The 17,844-nt window shown below is 53.4% G+C and overlaps 1 protein-coding gene across 2 annotated transcripts; it reads right to left on the bottom strand.

The window, feature by feature from the left end:
* Nucleotides 1-6,766: 6,766 nt before the first annotated feature.
* Nucleotides 6,767-12,355, bottom strand: SP9 (Sp9 transcription factor). Of its 2 annotated transcripts, XM_077319681.1 has the most exons (3): nt 11,587-12,353; nt 10,387-10,552; nt 6,768-9,474 (listed from the first exon to the last, which is right to left on the bottom strand). In XM_077319681.1, the coding sequence occupies exons 2-3, from the start codon at nt 10,405-10,407 to the stop codon at nt 8,134-8,136; spliced, it is 1,362 nt and encodes a 453-aa protein (XP_077175796.1). In that variant the 5' UTR covers nt 10,408-10,552; nt 11,587-12,353; the 3' UTR covers nt 6,768-8,133. The 2 variants fall into 2 exon arrangements, with proteins under 2 accessions (XP_077175797.1, XP_077175796.1); XM_077319682.1 differs by lacking the exon at nt 10,387-10,552 and having other exon boundaries at nt 6,767-9,474; nt 11,587-12,355.
* Between the last annotated feature and the right edge of the window lie 5,489 nt (nt 12,356-17,844).

Consider the following 17,844-nt stretch of genomic DNA (forward strand, 5'->3'; position numbering starts at 1 on the left):
TTGGAAACAGTTGACAGCCCAATAATTCTTCATACAAGCAGTTCACGTGGCAGGTACTGCCAGCACAAGGGTGGAAATCCCCAGCAGAATGGGACAATCAGAACACAAATGGTCTCTGGGGGGAATTATATCCTCCTGATTTTTCCAACAGTGGGAGTTTCTGGGAGTAGACCTTTTTGCCCCTTGTGTCAATGCAAAAGCATTCTGTTCCAAAGCAGGCCTCACTTTAGAAGATGAATTACCGATCCGATGGGCAGGCATACTATTTTATGCCTTCCCACCATTCCCGCTTATTGAAAGGGTATTTAATTAAAACCTGAGAAGAAGGCACATGGTCTATCCTGATTACTTCATTCTGGCAGAGACAAATTTGGTTTAAAGTCCTGCTTGCATTATTCAAGGGTCTCTACATACACCTCCCTTTAGTTGCTGACTTGCTTTGCGGGGGTCCTATGGTCCACCATCAGGTGAAGAGCCTCAGGCTAACAGCCTGGCTGCTGAACTATTCCAGTGTGGGTTCTCTAACCAAGTCGCTAATGTTTTCAATTCCTGTAGACTTCCCTCTATTATAAGAGTAATCTCAATAAAGATTGTGTTCTTGGGAGCAATCACATCAGCCAGAAGAATTGGAGGATTGGCGGCACTGAAGGCAGATTATCTGTTCATAAAGTCCCAAACTAGCCATGTAGTTCTGAGACCTCACATATTTTTGACCTAAGGTGGTTTCTAGTTTCCACCTTGCTCAAGACATTATTCTCAGGACATTATTTTTTCTATCTTCTACACTGGAGGCTGAGAGAACCTCTTGTGGATGTGAAGAGGACTGTATTGTTTTACTTAGATTAGGACAAAGGGCTTCTGAAAGTTCCCTCATCTTTTTGTTTGCTACTCATGTAGGGAACGCCATCTTGAGCCCAGACCATCTCTAGGTGGATAGTCCCAGTCATTAGGACAGGGTAAGGACTGACCAGACTGTTGCGTCCAATGGAACTTCAGGCACATTCTACATGGGCATGGGTAGCATCAGCAGCATTCCAGAGAGAAACTCCACCGGAGGGCATATACCAGATGGCAGTGTGGATGAGATTGGACACCTTTGTCAAGCACTATTCTGTGGACATGAATGTGAGAAGGGATTCAGCTGTTGGTGAAGCCATGCTGCACTCCTTGTTCCAATGAAACTCACACTGGCTCCAAGGTAAGGAGCTCTAGTCTCCCAATGTGGGACAGCACAGAAGACTGAAAACAATGTTGCAACTGTTTTTCATGGAGTTTTCTTCTCTGCAGGCAGGCATTCCCTCCCTCCTCCCGTGCTGTGAATGCATAGGATGCTATTGCATTCTATATACTTGCTGTGGCTCGGGAGGACTGAGGGAAAGGGGAACACATGATCATTAGATGGGGAAAGGGCCGCTAATCAGTTCTGAAGAGAAGGGGCTTCCCTCTGGAGTGTTAGAAAACAGCAGAAGAGCTGTGGTGGCTGGCCTGCACAGAAGACACCAGGGCTCATCCTGCTAATGCTGGATTATGCACTTTGCTTTTGTAGCTTGATTTTCCCGTGCAAAAGTGCATTGAAAGTGCATTATCCAATGTGTTCAGAATGAATGCAGGATGACAAGCAATTTCCTCTCTGTATCTCTCTCCCCCATGGATTCGGCAGGATTCAGAGTCTACCTGAAGCAGAGTTGTCCCCTTTTAAAACCACTGTGGTCAATGTACTTAGGTTGCTACTGTAAGGAGCTCCCACCCAATGGGAATGTTGTGGCCCCTCTAAATTGCCACTGATGGAAGGGCTCCCCATTCTTGGCATGCTGCTCGATCTTTCCAGTCGTGCTGGGAAGAAAATGCGAATTATATTCAACTTCTCTGTGATTTTAGAGCCTGGCATGGGGAGGAGGGGAAAGAATCAGCCGGCAGCTTCTAAAATTTAGGCGCTGATGGGGAGCGGGGGGGGGGAAGAGAGAATAAATTCTTACTAATTGAAAAGTAAATAAACAGGTGACTTTTCCCAGCTCGGATTCCCTCTTGGATTGTTACAATAAATATCCCCGAAGGAAGCTCTCTATTTATGTTGTCATTGATTAATTCGCGCTACCTCATTTGATTTCGATTTAGAACGATTTGATTCTAATTTAATTAGCATGTAATTTGGATGTACATAATTACTGTAATTATGACATTCAGGTAAGGCAGCTTTAGGCTGAAAGGCATTTTCAAAAAAAAAAAATACATCGCCCACCCCCCACCCCCCCCTGAGCAAAACCTCACTTTGTAAGTGGGGAACGGACAAGGACTTTGCGCCCGGCTCAGCCAAGGAGTAATTAGCCCATCTCCCCTGGAACAGGCAGCGCCGGGAGATGGAGACGCCAGAGCCCAAACCCGTCGGCGGCTGCGCCAGGGGGCCGCGGGCGCTGGGGAGGCGGAGCCTGCAAGGCAGCCGGGCCGAGAGGGCCACGCCGAGCTCCCGCCGGCCTCCTGCCTCTCCTGGCTCGGCTGCCGCGGGAAGCGCGAGTCCGCCGGGTGTCGGGAAGGGCCGTCCAGGCGCAGCGGACTTGTGGCCCCTCTTTAGGGCCTTCAAGGCAAGAGGCGCTCAGAGGTGGCCTGCCTTGGCCTCGCAGCGCGGGAAGGCCCTGCTTAGCAGCCGAGATCTGGTGAAACCGGGCTGGCCTAGATGACCCGGGCTCCAGATGGGTGGGCGGGTGCGTGCGTCCGTCCTTGCCCCCATTGCGAAGACGCTGGAGCCGGGGGCCTTCGCTCCCCCACCTACTTGGGACGGCGAGCTTGCAAGGGAAGTGAAGTGGGGCTGGGGGAGGGCGCCCAGGAAGCGCCTGAGTCGATATTTTTTTCCCCTTGCGCGAACCAAAGTTTAGCTTTCCGTACAGAAGGGCTGATGTCCAGCAACAGCCTCTTGTCTGCCCCTTTTTATAATCCTGCTGGAGCCTAGCTTGGCGGTCTCACTGTAGAGGAAGGAGCACCCGCCCCACTTGCAGCAGATCGTCGTGCGGACCAAATGACTGGAGGACTAGCGCGCTGGGCGTAAAAAGCGCGGCCGGCCTATGGAACGGGCCCTCTCCGTTCCCTAGCTCTGGAGCTCGGAACAAATGGGGCCACTTCCTTTCCCCCCCCCCCGCATTCTTAGGGAGGGCTTGTTTTATTTTTTTGTTTTTAATAATGCGAGGCTTAAATGGGCGTCCCTTTCACAAAATCGATCTGCATCGCGGACACTTAACGGCGGGGGCCATCAAAAAATGCGCATTTGGCAGGTTGCATCTTCCGCATTCTGCCCCGCAATGGCAGCAGCAGAATAGGATCAAAATCACTCTTTAAAAGAAGGGGGGGTTAATAATAAGAAGAAAAGAACAACTCATGTCTTATTCGTATAAATAACCTTTGGCGGCAGATCTCGCCCACCTGCCGACAGAAATTCTAGTAGAAAGCTCTAGTCTGCGGGGTGTAGAGGGATGAACACGGCGGGAGGGGGGGAGATAAATCCCTCCCCGACACGCTAACTTTGAAAAACGAACGCGTTGAACTAATGAAATAACATTCGCATTAGCTTTAAAAAAAACACCCCACCTTCGCTCGCTGATGCGCAGCGCAAGGTTTTGTTCTTGAATCAATTCTTATAGGGAATAGACCACAAGAGTTATCAGAAACAAGCGGTTTTGCACGGTTTCCGGGAAAGGGTTTGCTCTGCAACCTCTAGATGGCACCAAAGAGTAAAACATTGGAAAGTAACTATTCCCCCTCCCTCCGTCCCCTTTCCTCTTCTCAAAGGACTGAGAAGTGACTGTCAAACATAAAAAGCAAATCAGAGTTTTCGAGGTTTTTTTTAATATGTAAAGAACGTTATTTCTTAAGAAATTTTGTCGCTAAATTATTCTCACTTAAAATAAACACTTTGTGTACCAATTACCCAAATAGGCCGGATTTTCTGTAACACTTTCTTCATCTGCATTTTTGGGAAGTGCAAAGGGGGGAGGGACAAAATCTCGGGCGAACACAGAGAACGGCTGCAAATAAATTGGAGATGAAATTAACTTGCCAAGTGTGCATGTAAAAAAAAAAGGCAAAAAAAAATCATTATCAGCTGCCTCTTAAAGAGGAGAACGTCCGTATTTAAAAACTTTGCAGGAAAGAGTTGAAGTGACAGGTGGAGAACAGATTCCTTTCGCATCAACCCAGGTAAGACGCCTCTCCAATAGCTCGCCTCGTGGTGTGCGCTATCCCTTACAAAATCGACCCAGCCCCCGTGTCCCCTGGAAAACGCCAAAGAAATAACGCCAGTGCCAAAACTGCTGATCACACCGATTCCCTTTTCCTGCGGCAGGAGAGAAAAAAATGGGGAAGTCCCAAACCAGCCTTGCCACCCCCTCTGCATTCTCCCCCCACCCCCCCCATAAGAAGACCCGTCTTGCAGTCCTTCCCCGGATGCTGAGCTGGGGGTTTCCAGCCTCCCTCTTACAAGAGACGCTGCGCCTCGCGTCACCCCCAGGCAGCGCCCGCTCCGCCGCACAAAGGGCTTCCCGGCTCGGCGAGCTCCAGAGTTGGCTCTCGGTTTCTGGGGAGTCCGCCGTTGATCGACGTGCCCTGACCCGTGGGGGCACGGAGGTCCTTGATCACTGAGCCGCGAAGGGTCACGCCGGGCCCGGGCCGAAACTGGACGGGCGATGAGCGCCTTTGATCTGCTCCTTTAGTGCCGAGGGGGAAACCGGGCTGACTTTTGCCCAAGTCACCCGGCGAGGAGGCATTCCTCGGCAGCCCCACAACAACAGCCCCCGCGGAGGCGGAGGGGTGGGCTGTGGGGGCTCACCGGTCGCTCTCTTTGCTGGTCTCCCGTCGGCGCGTCCTTCCCTCTCCCCCCTGCCCCAAGGAAGCGCGCCGCTGAGGAATGGCCAGCCTTTCTGAAGGGGCCAGAGTGGAGGGAAGAGGCACGCCACCTTGACGAGCGCTTTACTCCCAAGTGAAGGCGACAAGAGGATAAAGCCGCCTTCTTGAGAGGGAGAGAGGAGGAGAGACCCGCGTCCGACGGGCGGGAGGGAGGGAAACAAACCAACCCAACTCGCCTTAAAAAAAAGAAAGATCCGCGCGCAGAAAAGCGGCCTTCCCTCGCACGCCTTCTGTCGCAGCCCTCCTCTGACCCGGTTTGCATTGCCCGCGTCTGCACCCGCTATTGTGGGGTATTCCTTTTGGGGAAGGAGAAATAATCTCGCCCCACCAGTGTGTGGCTTGCGTTTCAAGCACAATCGCCTGGCAAAGCCTACAAAAAACAACAGATGTTTTATTATTATTATATTATTATTCAGGAGCTTCTTTGGGTTTGGTTGGCCGGCACAATCCCTTTTCCCGGGTAACTCCCCGAAAATTAGCATGCCCAATTTTGCTCTTTTTTTTAAGGGCTTAAAATATATGCTAACCTTTTTATCCCACGATGCGCTCTCTGAATTAACTTTTCCCCCCTCCTCCTCTTTCTCTTTCCTCCCCTCTCCGGGTCTCCCGGCTGTAAAAGTAGCGCAATTATCTCATTGGAGCGATTTTCCCTTTAAAAGAGAGAGGAGGGGGGGGGAGATCCTGCGACTGTTAAGTTGGTGGTCAAAAAGACAAAGGGAGTGAAAATAATTTTCATTTCAATAATTGCCTTCTGGTCAATTTAACTGTGCCTTATTTTGAAAGAGCTCGCCTAAATGAGATTCCTGTCCCAAACGTGTTCCCAGGCCTTATCCCCCTCCTTTAATTATTCCTGAGGTTTCCCCCCCCTCCCTCCTTCAGAATAAGACGCCGCACTGAGTAATCACAAAGAAAGCGGAGAGTATCCTCCAACCTTTTCAATAGCTCAGCCACTGATATTCAAATAACGTGCAAGGACCATTTGACTGCAAGGAGGGGAGACACCAGAAGCGATTCGCTATTTGCATAGATCAACTGTCTTTTGAAAAAAGGAAGGGAGCAGTTGTCTTTCCATTGCATTAAAAAGAGAGAGAGAGAGAGAGAGAGAGAGAGAGAGAACAAGCCCAGTTATCAAATCAAGTGCGTAGGTTTGGAAAGGCTTTTTAAAACGTTTACATTTTATCTCAGGTTGCCCTTTTACCGTTTGACATGCAAATGCGGCGCAGTTAATTTAGACAATTAAAAGGATCTTCAAGGGAAGCTTTTGTCGCCCGGAATATGCTGAGGGTTTTCCCTGCGGACCAGCTGAGATAAAGTTGGCCAGAACAAATGATGTCTAGGAGATTAATTAGATATTTGATAAGACATGAATCCCTAATAAGGGAATACAAGGCACAGGGGGCTGCTATGTGCTCCAAGTCAAAATTAATAACATTTAACAAGATTTTCATTTAGGCATGAAATGCCTTTTCCGGAGTATTGACTCTGGCGATTTATTCCGTCGGGATTGCTTCCCCAGCTTGAGAGACATTGCTGGCACCTCAACAAGACTTGGTTTTTTAAATAAATATTTGCTGGGAGGCAGTTTTACCCTAATGGCGGTCTATATTTTTAAAAAAATCTGCTTCGAGTGGACCTTTAGTCACTCTTGCCGGGAGGGAATTCGATTTTAAGACACCCGTTTTAATCAATCGGCTTTCAGTCCAAAACCGGTTCCAGAAGCCAGTTCATTAAACCCAATGGGGATTTATTTTGTCGCGGAATTCAACGGGGGGGGGGGCAGAGTCTGCCATCCTAAAAGGGTGTTCTTAGAGAGTCCCCTTTAGGAATACCTTAACCCCCCCCCCACACACACACACACATCCTGGTTTATTTGGATTCCCGGGTGCTTAAGGAGCGCAGTTCATAGAGCGGGTGTCTCTATGTATTTTTAATTCGACCTCCATTCACCTAACCTTTTCGTGGGAGGCAGCGCAGGGCTAGGTACAAAGAGCAGCTTGCGGATTACAATGTTTAAAAAACGCATCAAGGAGGATCCGACTGAGGAAAAAAACAATCAGTGCAGTCGTTCAGAGTCCTTTAATAATACCCCCCCCGCCGCCCGAAATTGAAAATATTATGTCAAGATTTTCTTTCCAATACAGATAAAACGCATTTAAATTTCTTTAAACAACCTTAACTTACTGGTGTGAGCGAAATGTGAACTCAACATTTTAAATATCTTTTACATATATACCGACCTCCACAAAGTGCATCAGAAATAATAATAATAATAATAATTAATATTTGTCTTTAAAAAATCCCCCTGAATTTCAGGAATTCACCCCCCAAAAAAAAACCAGATCCGAATGGACATTTACAAAGGGGGGAAGGAAAAAAGCGAACACAATCCTTGGGGTGCGTGTGTGTGTGTTTTTAAGGAACCCTATTTATAGGTGTGTCTTATGAAAGAAAAGAAACTGTCTCTGACCTTTTCCTGCTCCCAGTTCTCACCTTCAGTCTTTTTTTTTTTTTTTGTAGGGGAGTGTGAGTGTGTGTCTGTGTGTGTTTTTCGGCATGAAATATAAAATCGCCGCCGTCGATTTTCGCCCAGCCAGGCCTTGGCGTAGTCTGCAGGAGGCTTTTGTTTTAGAGACGTAGAGCATCAGCTCTATAGGATAATAATCCACTCCCCCAAGGGGGCTGCGTCGTAGTCCCGCGAGAAGGGGTTGATGGGGTGGGGTGGGGTGGGGGTCTGCTCTGCCGAGTCCGCTTTGGGGCCAGGGGATTGAGGAGGGGGCCACCGGGGGAGGGGAGGGGGCCACACAGCCATCTCCAGCCGCCTCTGTTGCTCTTCGCCAGGAAGGTAAAAGGTCGCCTGGGATTGTTTTGGGGAGGTTGGCTTGTTTTGTCTGCGCCGGTGCCCTTCCAAGCCGGGTTCAAGTCTCTCCAAACAACAGGCTGGGGGGGGGGGGGGGGGAAGTCTGTAAAGCGCGCCTTTGGAGTGACGCGTCCCTCCCCCACTCCCCCTTTCCCTCAGAGCGCCTGGAAAATGGGAGCCCAAAAGTGGTGGTGGTGGTGCCGGGGTGAGGGTGGGGTCGCCCTTTGCCCCTCAGCCCCCTCCCCGCCCCCCGCGCACGTCCGCCCTCTGCGGCTGAGGCGCCTCATCTTCCCCGGGCTGCTCTCGCGCGCTTTCCTGGGTGCGCGCCCCCGTCCCGCCAAAACTTCTCCCGCCGCCGCCGCCACCGCCGCCGCCAGGGCCAGGCCCTACGAGTCATTGGGGCCGGCTGCGGAGTCCTTGCCTCGCGCCTCGTGCAGGATGAGGTCCGGCGACTCAGAGCGGGGCGTCTCCAAGTTGCTGGCGTCCGTGTCGCTGTCGCTGCCCTTTTTGCCGCCGCCTCCCCCGTTGTGCGTCTTGATGTGTTTGCTCAGGTGGTCGCTGCGCATGAAGCGCTTGTTGCAGACCGGGCAGGCGAAGCGCTTCTCGCCGGTGTGAGTCCGCAGGTGCCGCTGGAGCTCGTCGGAGCGCGTGAAGCGCTTGCCGCAGAAGAGCCAGTTGCACACGAAGGGCCGCTCGCCCGTGTGCCAGCGCAGGTGCGCCTTCAGGTGCGACGTCTTGCCGTACACCTTGCCGCAGCCGGGGATGTGGCAGCTGTGCAGGCCCTTGCGCCGCAGGCTCGCCCCCGCCGGGCCCAGCCGCTCGGCCTCCTGGCAGTTGGGGCAGTCGCACGTGGCCCGGCCCGAGTAGCGCCGCGCCGAGCGCGCCGAGCTGCCCCCGGCGGCTGCGGCGGCGGCGGCGCCCGAGATCATGGCGCTGGCGGCGGCCACGGCGGCGCTGGAGTCCGTGTAGGAGGGGAGCACGGGCTTGAAGCCCTCCTGGGTCAGCAGGTGCTGGCTGGTGGAGAGCAGATGCGAGGCGGCCGTGGAGCCCAGGCCCGTGGAGCTGAAGGCCGAGTGCGTGAGCGAGCTGAAGTCGGCCGGGTTGTAGGTGCCCAGCTGCGAGTGGAGCGAGGCCTGGGGGGCGCCCGAGTGCAGCGAGCTCTGCAAGCCGCCCGCCGGGTTCTGCACCTCCAGCCACGAGCCCGGGTTGGTGTGCACGTCCCACCACGACGAGGCCGCGCCGTTGGCCACCTCGCCCGCCGCCAGCGTCGAGTGGAAGCCGGACTTGTACCACGACTCGTAAGGATGCGCCATGCCCACCCGCGGGTACAGGCTCTCGGCCGCCGAGCTGTGCACTTTGGAGATGAAGGCCGATTGCCCGCCCGCCTCCTGCGGGGACACCCCCGCCGCCGCCGCCGAGTTGGAGAAGAGGCCGCTGTAGTCGCTGCTGAAGGCCGACGACGTGGGCGAGGTGGAGGCCAGGCAGAAGGCGCTGTTGGCCGTGCCGCTGCCGCCGCCCAAGGCGCTCGAGCCGCGGCTGGTGGCCACCGTGAAGCCGGACAGGCTGGAGCCCAGGTTGCAACTGGAGGTGGAGCGCTTCCAGGGGTGGAAGCTGCCCTTGGCGAAGGCGCTGGACTCCGGCAAGGTGGTCAGCGGGCTGGTGTTGCCGATCTTATTGCAGGTGGCGGCCAGCATGGCCAAGGGTGTGGTTCCGAATCGTGGCTCTTCCTGGGGAGGGGGGAGGGGAAGGGAGACACAAGACGGAGCTGTCAGCTTCACCCCCAATCAGGCACACACATAGACACACACAACAGACGTGCCATCCGCGTTCTTTTCTCGCACCAAGAGGCCACAAGAGCACCCCGGCCAGAAGCTTTCCCGTGCGCAAAGTTGGGCGCAAAGGAAGGCCTTCGCTTTTATTTTCTTAGGAAACCAGAAACTCCCAGTCGGGTTCATCCCGTCTAGCACCCTCTCCTTACTATTAGCTCCCTTACACTTTTCATGCCCTTCGGCAGAAAGCCCCCTGCTATGCCCACCACAAGCACCCTGTGCCGGTTACAATACAGACACCCGGTTTGTTTACTTAAAAAAAAAAAGCACGCTCTTTTTTAAGATGTAAGATTTGTATGGCAGGACTGCGATGCTCTTTTTTGCTGTGATCTGGTCCTTGAATCGCGCCGGTCTTTAGAAGCAAAGAGCGAGGGGGCCAAAGCAAAACCAGGCGTTTTCTCAAAAACCATTATCTAGCAAGAAAAAAGAAGAAACTGCAGGGAAAGGTAAATATAGGGAACTGTGTTTCCTGGCAGACGTTGTCAGTAAACCTAAGGTAGGAAGCCATTCAAACGCAGATTTAGGAAGCCGCGCCGGGTGGGGGGGGGAGGGAAGGCACACCATTTGCCTCAGGACAAATCAGAGTGGCCAGCAAAGAGATCCCGCTCGCGTCTTCCGAGGAAACCGGATTTGAAAAGCCGCCTTATCCTATCCCTTCAGCGCCATTCTCCTTTGCCAGATGGATATAGCCCTGGCTTGCTGCTACAGCACCAGTTTTAGTCGCGGTGTTCCAGAAGGCGAAAAAATTCACAAGCATAAACTTAAATCGAAACCCGTGCTCGGCGGATAGAGACGCATGTCTGGACTTACCCCGAGAATAGACGTAGCCATAGCCAAGTCCCTCTGCAGGGCGATGGGATCGGAAGGGGGGCTCTGCCTTGCGCGCAGACGGGCGAGATTGCGCGACGTCCTCGCAGCTCCCCGCTGCCCTCCGCTTCCACTAAGTACACTCCGGCTCTGGACAGCTAAACTCAACCTAAGCGTGGGGAGCGCCTGCTTTGAAGTACCGCTGGCTGAGACTCTCGCCCAATGAGGGCGCAGACAGAACAAGCAGGAGTTGCCCCGCAGCCAATCAGAAACTTGGAGGTGCAAGAACCCAGGACTCTGGGCGCGTGCCACTCAAAGGCATAAAGGGGGGGGGGGGGAGATGTATATATCTCGTCACCGCGCTTTGGTCTCCTAAAAGCATTATATTGCAATTAACTTTTTACAAATTAAAGCCTAGGCTTAAATATTCTTGAGGTTAGGCAGCGAATAAATATAAGAAGAGTTCCTCCTTTAAACCGTTTCGGCAAGAAGGGGAGAGGGGGCACAAAAGGCATGGAAGAACGCTACCTGGAATTTTTTTTATTTGTTGTAAATTCTTCCCCCCCCCCCCGCGTTCGATTCTCCCTCTATACCCCGAACTTCACACGACCTCATTAATCCGCCAGTTCATTCAGCAGAAATATCTATCTGTTCCACTAAATATGCAGTTGCTGCAGAGGGAATCTTTTACCCCCATTGGCCTTCACTGTCTCCCGGATCTCGGGGGGGGGGGGCAGTACTATATTGCACTATGCAAACTGCAAGGAGACATTTGGAGAACCGCCAGTCAATATCCTACCTTAAGTTATCCTGACTTGCCGCAACATGTGGGCTTTCGGCGTACCATTTTTTTGTTTCTTTTGAGAGGAAGATTTAAACTAAAGAGACATTGCAATGAGATGATATAATTGTTGTTTCCCTGTGTAATAAAGGGTAGGAGCTTGATCACAAGGGTGTGTAGGATAAAGACTCAGACCTCCCCAAATGTGTACATCTCCCCGAAACGTTTTATTAGTCCCCGTGGATCCCCCAGGAGAAAAACGCATCACCTCAAACCCCACCCCCTACACACTAGCATACTAACGTCCGAGGAGTTCCAGCTACTTTATTCGAACTGCATGAGTCCAGAATGGTAACTTTATGCAGTTCATGTCCATGATGCCAAAGAAGCCGTATTCGCTTAAGGAATTGTATCAAACTCACCCGATCTGTGTCCGGGCGAAAGAGCAACTTTCAAACAAAGTCCCCAAAACCTTGCGACTGCCGGGGTTACTCTCTTCTGCCGGTCTGTTCCTCACCGCGGCTGTGAGGAATGGGAAGATGGAAACGTGGAGAGCAAACTTAGGCTCTTCCTCCTAGGCTTGGCCTCTTCCTTCTGCCACATCTGCTACCTCCCAGCCTCACTACTCCGCAGATGCAAAATACACCTGGTTGAAAAGCAAGGGAGGGGGGAATCATGATTCCCCCAACCCAACCAGCCCGCCTGCTTTTCTTGTGACATCATTAAAAAAAACCTCATCCAACCTTAGTGTCTAATAAAATAAGATCTGTGTGGCACCCCAGTCATTCGAATCCAAACCAGACACGAGAAGAACTCGAAACTCGAAGGGTTTAGCCTGCCCCCGTTTTGCTCAGAGGGTCTGTGGGTTGCAGGGATCCCAGTGCTAGATTGGCAGAAGTGTGTGTGTGGGGGGCTGTCCTGATTCTCTGCCTGCTTCCTCACCCCACCCGGGCCCAAGCTTTGCACCTTAACTGACACTAGGCTGGGGAAGAAAAAGGCAAAATGCACCCAGGGAGGCAGAAAGGAGCGCTGCATTCACCCAAGGGTGCTGACACCATGGAGAAGCACTCCCTGAGGGGCTGCAGCAGCCCGGCGGAGGCAGGGAGCCCCACAGGGACCTCCGGCCAGGCGGCTTTCGCCCAGCCAACAGGTGAACGCCATTCCCACCCCTCCTCGCCCGGGAGGGAAGACGCGCTCGCCTGTTTATTTATACGGAAAGCCCGCCGAGGCCGCTGCTAATCGAGGTGATGGTTAAGTGGCGCCGGGGCGTTTCTGGCCAACCAGGGGGCAGCTCGAGGAGGAGAGAGGGAGAGTCCCTCCCCACCCTCTCTTTAAGGAAGGCTGGCGGTAAAATCATCCCCCGACACCCATCGCCAGCGAGGGGGTAGGTGGTAAATGGGTGGGCCGCCGCCCCTCACCCCCACCCCCCAGCCCACCCCGCGCCTAGGCTTTTAAATCATTCGTCTTAAATCTAGCATCTGAGGGCGCCCACCGCGGATTTGCCCACCCAATCCACTTCTCCTCGCACAAACCCACGCAGTCCCCCCCCCCCCAGACCTAATTACGTCTCCTTTCCGCCTTGTTTTTCAAACACACGGGCGCTGCGCCTGGCGCGTCCCTCTCCAGCCATATTATATTTTCTTTTATTTGTAGCAAATCAGAAATGTTTAAAAAAGGAAGTGCGTTCGGCGCGGTGCGTCTGGAAAAGGGAGCGAGCTAGGGGGAAGGCGATGGGGAGCGAGCGAGCGAGCGCGAAATCTCTACTCCCAAATCTTGAGGGGGGTCAAGCGTTTTCTGTCAGATTTCTTCATACTTGGGAGAGAGAAAAAAAATAAGAGTTTTTAAACAAAGATCAGCGTGTTATGCTGAAGTGTTGAGCTGACTGTTAAAACATTTGGGGGTGATAATGACGACGCAACAAAGGCCCTGGTTTGGAGTGAATCATCACCCTTTTAAAAGTTAAAGCAATTTTCAGGAGAATGGCTTTCAGCAAACGCTTTACATTATTCAAAACGGCCAAATAATGCTCTATTATAGCGCCTGAATGGTGCCAGTCAGACCATAAGTGCAATTTGTGCGAAGGCTCCGTGCCTTATCTCTACTTCTTTATAAAGAGGTGAATATAAAACAATTTCTCCCAAACCCAGACAGAGAGCACGAAAATTGCTTCCCTTTCTGCAATCAGGGCAATTTAACTGGAGTGCAATTAGCACTATTAAATGTCGATTCTGCATAAACAAATCTGACTAAGAAGCGAAAGTGGGGTGAGAACCTCCTATAAACTGAAACTGATTTTTTAAAATTATGTATCCGGGTCCTTTACAATTGATCCGTGACGTGTTTTTTTGTCTCGGAATATATTTACATCGTAAATAACGCCGTGGCTAAATCAACATGCGTCTCTTTCCACCCCCCCCCCCCCAAATCTCAATATGAATACTAATAAAGAAAAATGGTCTAATTAAAGGCAACAGCCCTCCTTCCTTTCAGAAAATTTGGTTTCCCCGATTCCCTCCCCCCCACACCCCCACACCCTTTTCCATGGCTCTTTTGATCTCCCACAACTCCCAAAGTTGCAATCTTCAGGCGGGGGACGGCGAAACAATTGGTTCATTAGAGATGATTGGGGGGCTGGCGGGTTCACACTCAAGAGCTGCAGATGAAACGGCGCGTTTCGCTCAAACCGGGTTTCGGTTGCTCCAAATCAAGCCACTGAAGAGCAATTCCCCGGGAATCCGAAACGGGAGAAGGGGGGGGGGTCATAACCGGTGCTCTCTGCACTCTTACCCTTTCCCAAAGGTGCAAAATACCAGCCGTGCCAAACAGAATCGGAGCAGGTGGGGCCGGGTGTGGGTTTGCGTGAACCCAAATCCCCCCCCCAGTCATTGATAGAAATGATTGCATCCCCCCCACTTAAAAAAAGGGGAGGGGAGCGAGGGCTCTCCCTTCTGAACCTTGGTCTCAATTATGCTTTTCATTTACATGATACAGAAAACCGCCGCCGCTTGGCCAGGGAAGCACAGAAGGGGGAGGAATTAAGAACTTTGCTAAAGAAAAGGATCCCCCAGCCCTTGTCTCTCCCAGATCTAGATTTAAATGGGGTGGGGTGGATGAGCAGTGAGATAATGCTGTGTGGGGCTGGAGGGGGGGTAAAGACTCCACCAGGGAGTTGTCCCCCCCCTCTCTTTTTTTCGCGTTGCAAACAGTTGGCCTTTCGGAGGCCGACGGCGACGCGTTGCTTTTGATTAGAAGGGTGGGGGGAGAGAAATCTGGTCTTCGAGGTAATAAACAAAAAAAAAAAGGGGGGGGGAAGGAGAGAAGGAAAGAAAAGAAGGTGGAAACAGCTGGGGATCAAACGGATCGCGGAAATTAAAGGGGAAATTACGGGACTCTTGAGCCGTGCCTGTCTCAGCTTTCATTTCAGATTTGTTCTTGCGACGCCCTCCCTTCCACCCCCTGCAAATAAAGCCCATGCAGCCGGAGCATTTGATGGACGGGGCTTTCATCTCGCCCGGGTTAGGGGCGGCCGCGGCGAGAGAGAAAGAGAGAAGGCGCCGAGCGGCGCGCTCCCGGGCTGGGCAAAACCCGCGGCCTCGCGTCTCTCCCCGGGCGAGCCTTCCCTCCCCGCGGCAGCCGCCCAGTTCAACCCTCTCCGCCCTTTCTGACCGGCCGGCGAAGATCTGGATCTGGCCACTGTTTGTTTGTGTGGTGTGTGTGTGTGTGTGTGTGTGTGTGGGGGGGGGGGGAGGGAGTGAAGCTCTGCCCCCCCTTCCCTCTCCCGCAGAAGGCGCGCGAACAATTAAAAGGGAAGGCTCTGTTGTGTCAAAAGAAGGTGACTGGATGATGGATTTTAATTACTACAATTACTGGGGATTATTGCACCGAACGGCTTGCGGCTTGTTTACTGCCCCGGCAGAAAGGCATCGACGGGGTCGCCTCCGCCGAGGGCTGCTTTCGAGCGCCCCTTTGGGCAGCCTTCGGGCTTCGGGCGGGACCTGCGCCGGCCTCGCCCGTCCGAGCCAAGAAGGGACGCCGGGGCCGAGCCCCCCCCCCTACCCGGCCGCCCAGGAGCGGCAGGCCCGCTGGCTTCCCCTCGAGCAGACGGCGCGGATTTCCCCGCGGCCGGTGCGATCCGGCAGCGCCTCTGTGGAGCAGCGAGGGCCGGACGGAACGGCTCGGCCAAAGTGCCTCGGGAAACGCTGCCTGCCCGTCTCCTAATTCCGCACGTGTCGGCTATTGCGCTTTCCATGCACCTTCGAAGCAGATTTTCCCGCTTGGCACAGAAAACCCAGGCGCAAAAGCACACTGAACGCGCATTATCCAATGTGAGCAGGAAGCACCTCGGGGCAGGGACCTGCCAGGAGCCTCCGGGGATGTATTTTCCCGACCAAACGCCGCAGACAGCGGCTGCCGGCGGAGGGGCTTCCTCCCGACCCGACCTGCCTTGGGTCGCTCTTTCGGCAGCGAGGAAGGCCCTGTGCAGAAGGACTCCGCGTCGACTGCCATAGGCAAGAGTCGCTGTGCCAAGGATCCAGCCAGCGGGCCCCGAACTCCTGGCAAAGGCCCCACTGCCACCAAGAGGCCGCCCACCGCCACTGGGGAGGGGAAGGCGGGCCTTCCTGCCGAGGCTCTCCCAGACCCAGTCCCCCCTCTCCACCACCCGACAAACTAACATCTGGTCCCTTCCCGCCAATGGATGCTCGTGCCGCTGGGAGGGAGCTGCTCCGCCTCGCCTCTTCTCCCCAAGGGAGTGCCCGAGGCCCGCCCGGCTCTGGCGCCGGGTTGGATTGACTCGCCAGCGGGGCTGCGTCCCCAAGGGCGCGGGGCGGGCGGGCTGTGCGCCACCCAGGGCGCTTCTGGCTCGGCGGGGAGACTGAGCTGAGCCGTCCCGTCGCCCCTGTCTCCCAACCGCGGAGGCAGCAGGCGGCTGAAGTTGGTCACGAAGGAGGGCAGAGCCCGAGGCCAACCCAATCCGGAGGGGAGGGGAGGGCACCTCCAGGGGCCTCCCCTCTTCTGGCCGGGCCTGTTGCTGCGGGGCCTGGGGACAGAGTGGCCTTCCCGCCGCCCGACTCCGCCTCTTTCCCCTGCCCTGCTTGGCCGCCCAGCTCGTGGCCTTTCCCCCTCCTCCGCGCCTCCATCCCAAGCCCTTCGAGGGACGCGTGGCTCTTGAGGCCACGTGCGTGCTGGCTTCCGCCCCGGCAGCCCTCGGGGCGCTTCGGGAAGCCGGTCTTGCAGGCCTTGCGCGCCAGAGGCGGCAAGCCGTGGAGCCCGGGGACTTGCGAGGCGAGGGAAGGAGAGCCCCAGGCGCCCGCTGCCTTTGGACAAGGTTGGGTCTAGCGTAAGGTGACCAGATTTTAACATTGGTAAAGTGGGACACCATTGACGGGGGTGGGGAGGTTCTTGATTAAAATTTGGTCTATATGGAGCAGCAATTTTTTTCATAGTATGCGTAGAATGCAAAAATAGTATTATAATATATATAGATATATTTACTTTCAACATAAGTACAATTTGCGAGGTGCCCCCAGATGTCCCTCCAAAAGTGGGACAATCTGGTCACCTTAGTCTAGTGGAGAGATTTCTGGGCGGCCGAGGGGAAGCAGCGGTATCTGGCCTCCAGAAGAGTCAAACGAACGAGTGGTGTAGGAGAAAGCCAAGGCCCACTTGTCAGTAAGGAACCCCCTGCCTGCTGTCTGGGGGGTGGGGGCGGGGGGGGGGAGAGAAATTCCTTGAGGCAGAGGGGTGGGCCTTTACCGGACATTCCTTCCCTCCACCCCAAACTGGATTTGCTTCTATGCACAGCCAGAAAGGACAGGGAGATGCTGAACTGCTTCCTGCTTTGCTTGCATCTCTCCCTCCCCAAAATCTGCACCCTTAGAATTCGTTGTTTTTTAAAAGCAGTTTTGTGAAGCTTCATGTTCTATTCACCTGCAGGAGAAGCTGGGTTGGACAAATGCAGATGGACAAATTAAAGGGTTCTGTGGATTCTTCCCCCACCCTAAAAAAAAAAGAGACCCTTGGGCAGTTAATTAGTTTCTTGTACTGTAGTCCTATTCACAAAACTACATGTGTCAAACAAACAAAAATTTAGAGTCCAGTGGCGCCTTTGAGACCAACAAATCTTTACTCAAGGTATGAGCTTTTGTGTGCATGCACACTTCCTCACACAAAATCTCATACCTTGAGTAAAACTTTACTGGTCTTAAAGGTGCCAACACGGCTACCTGCTTGAAACAAACAATTGTTTAGTCATGTATACCCCACCCTTGTTCCCAGTGGGCGCCCAAAGCCACATAGTCTCCTCCATTATGTCTTCCCCATTACAACCCCAGAAGAACCTTGCAATGTTGGTCAGAATGAGAGCATGACTGGCCCAGAATCAGTCAACAAATGGCACAAGAAGGACTTGAACCCAGGTCTCCAAGGCCAACCTTTACCTCACACTAATCTAGAATTTCAGTCCAGGAGATAAAGAAATCACAATAACAATTGAGGACCCCCTTCTTTCACTCCCCATCAATGGGTTGAAAGGAAATGGGTTTCTTCCTTATGAGATGCCTAATTAACCTGTGGAACCTGCCGCTACATGACAGATAGCTGCGAGCTCACCTTAAGAGGGTTAGATACAGAGGATTAATTCATCAGTGGCTCTTAGCCAGGAGCTAAATGTTCAGAGGTAG

This window comes from Paroedura picta, chromosome 2, assembly GCF_049243985.1.
Source record: "Paroedura picta isolate Pp20150507F chromosome 2, Ppicta_v3.0, whole genome shotgun sequence".
Taxonomy (NCBI): domain Eukaryota; kingdom Metazoa; phylum Chordata; class Lepidosauria; order Squamata; family Gekkonidae; genus Paroedura; species Paroedura picta.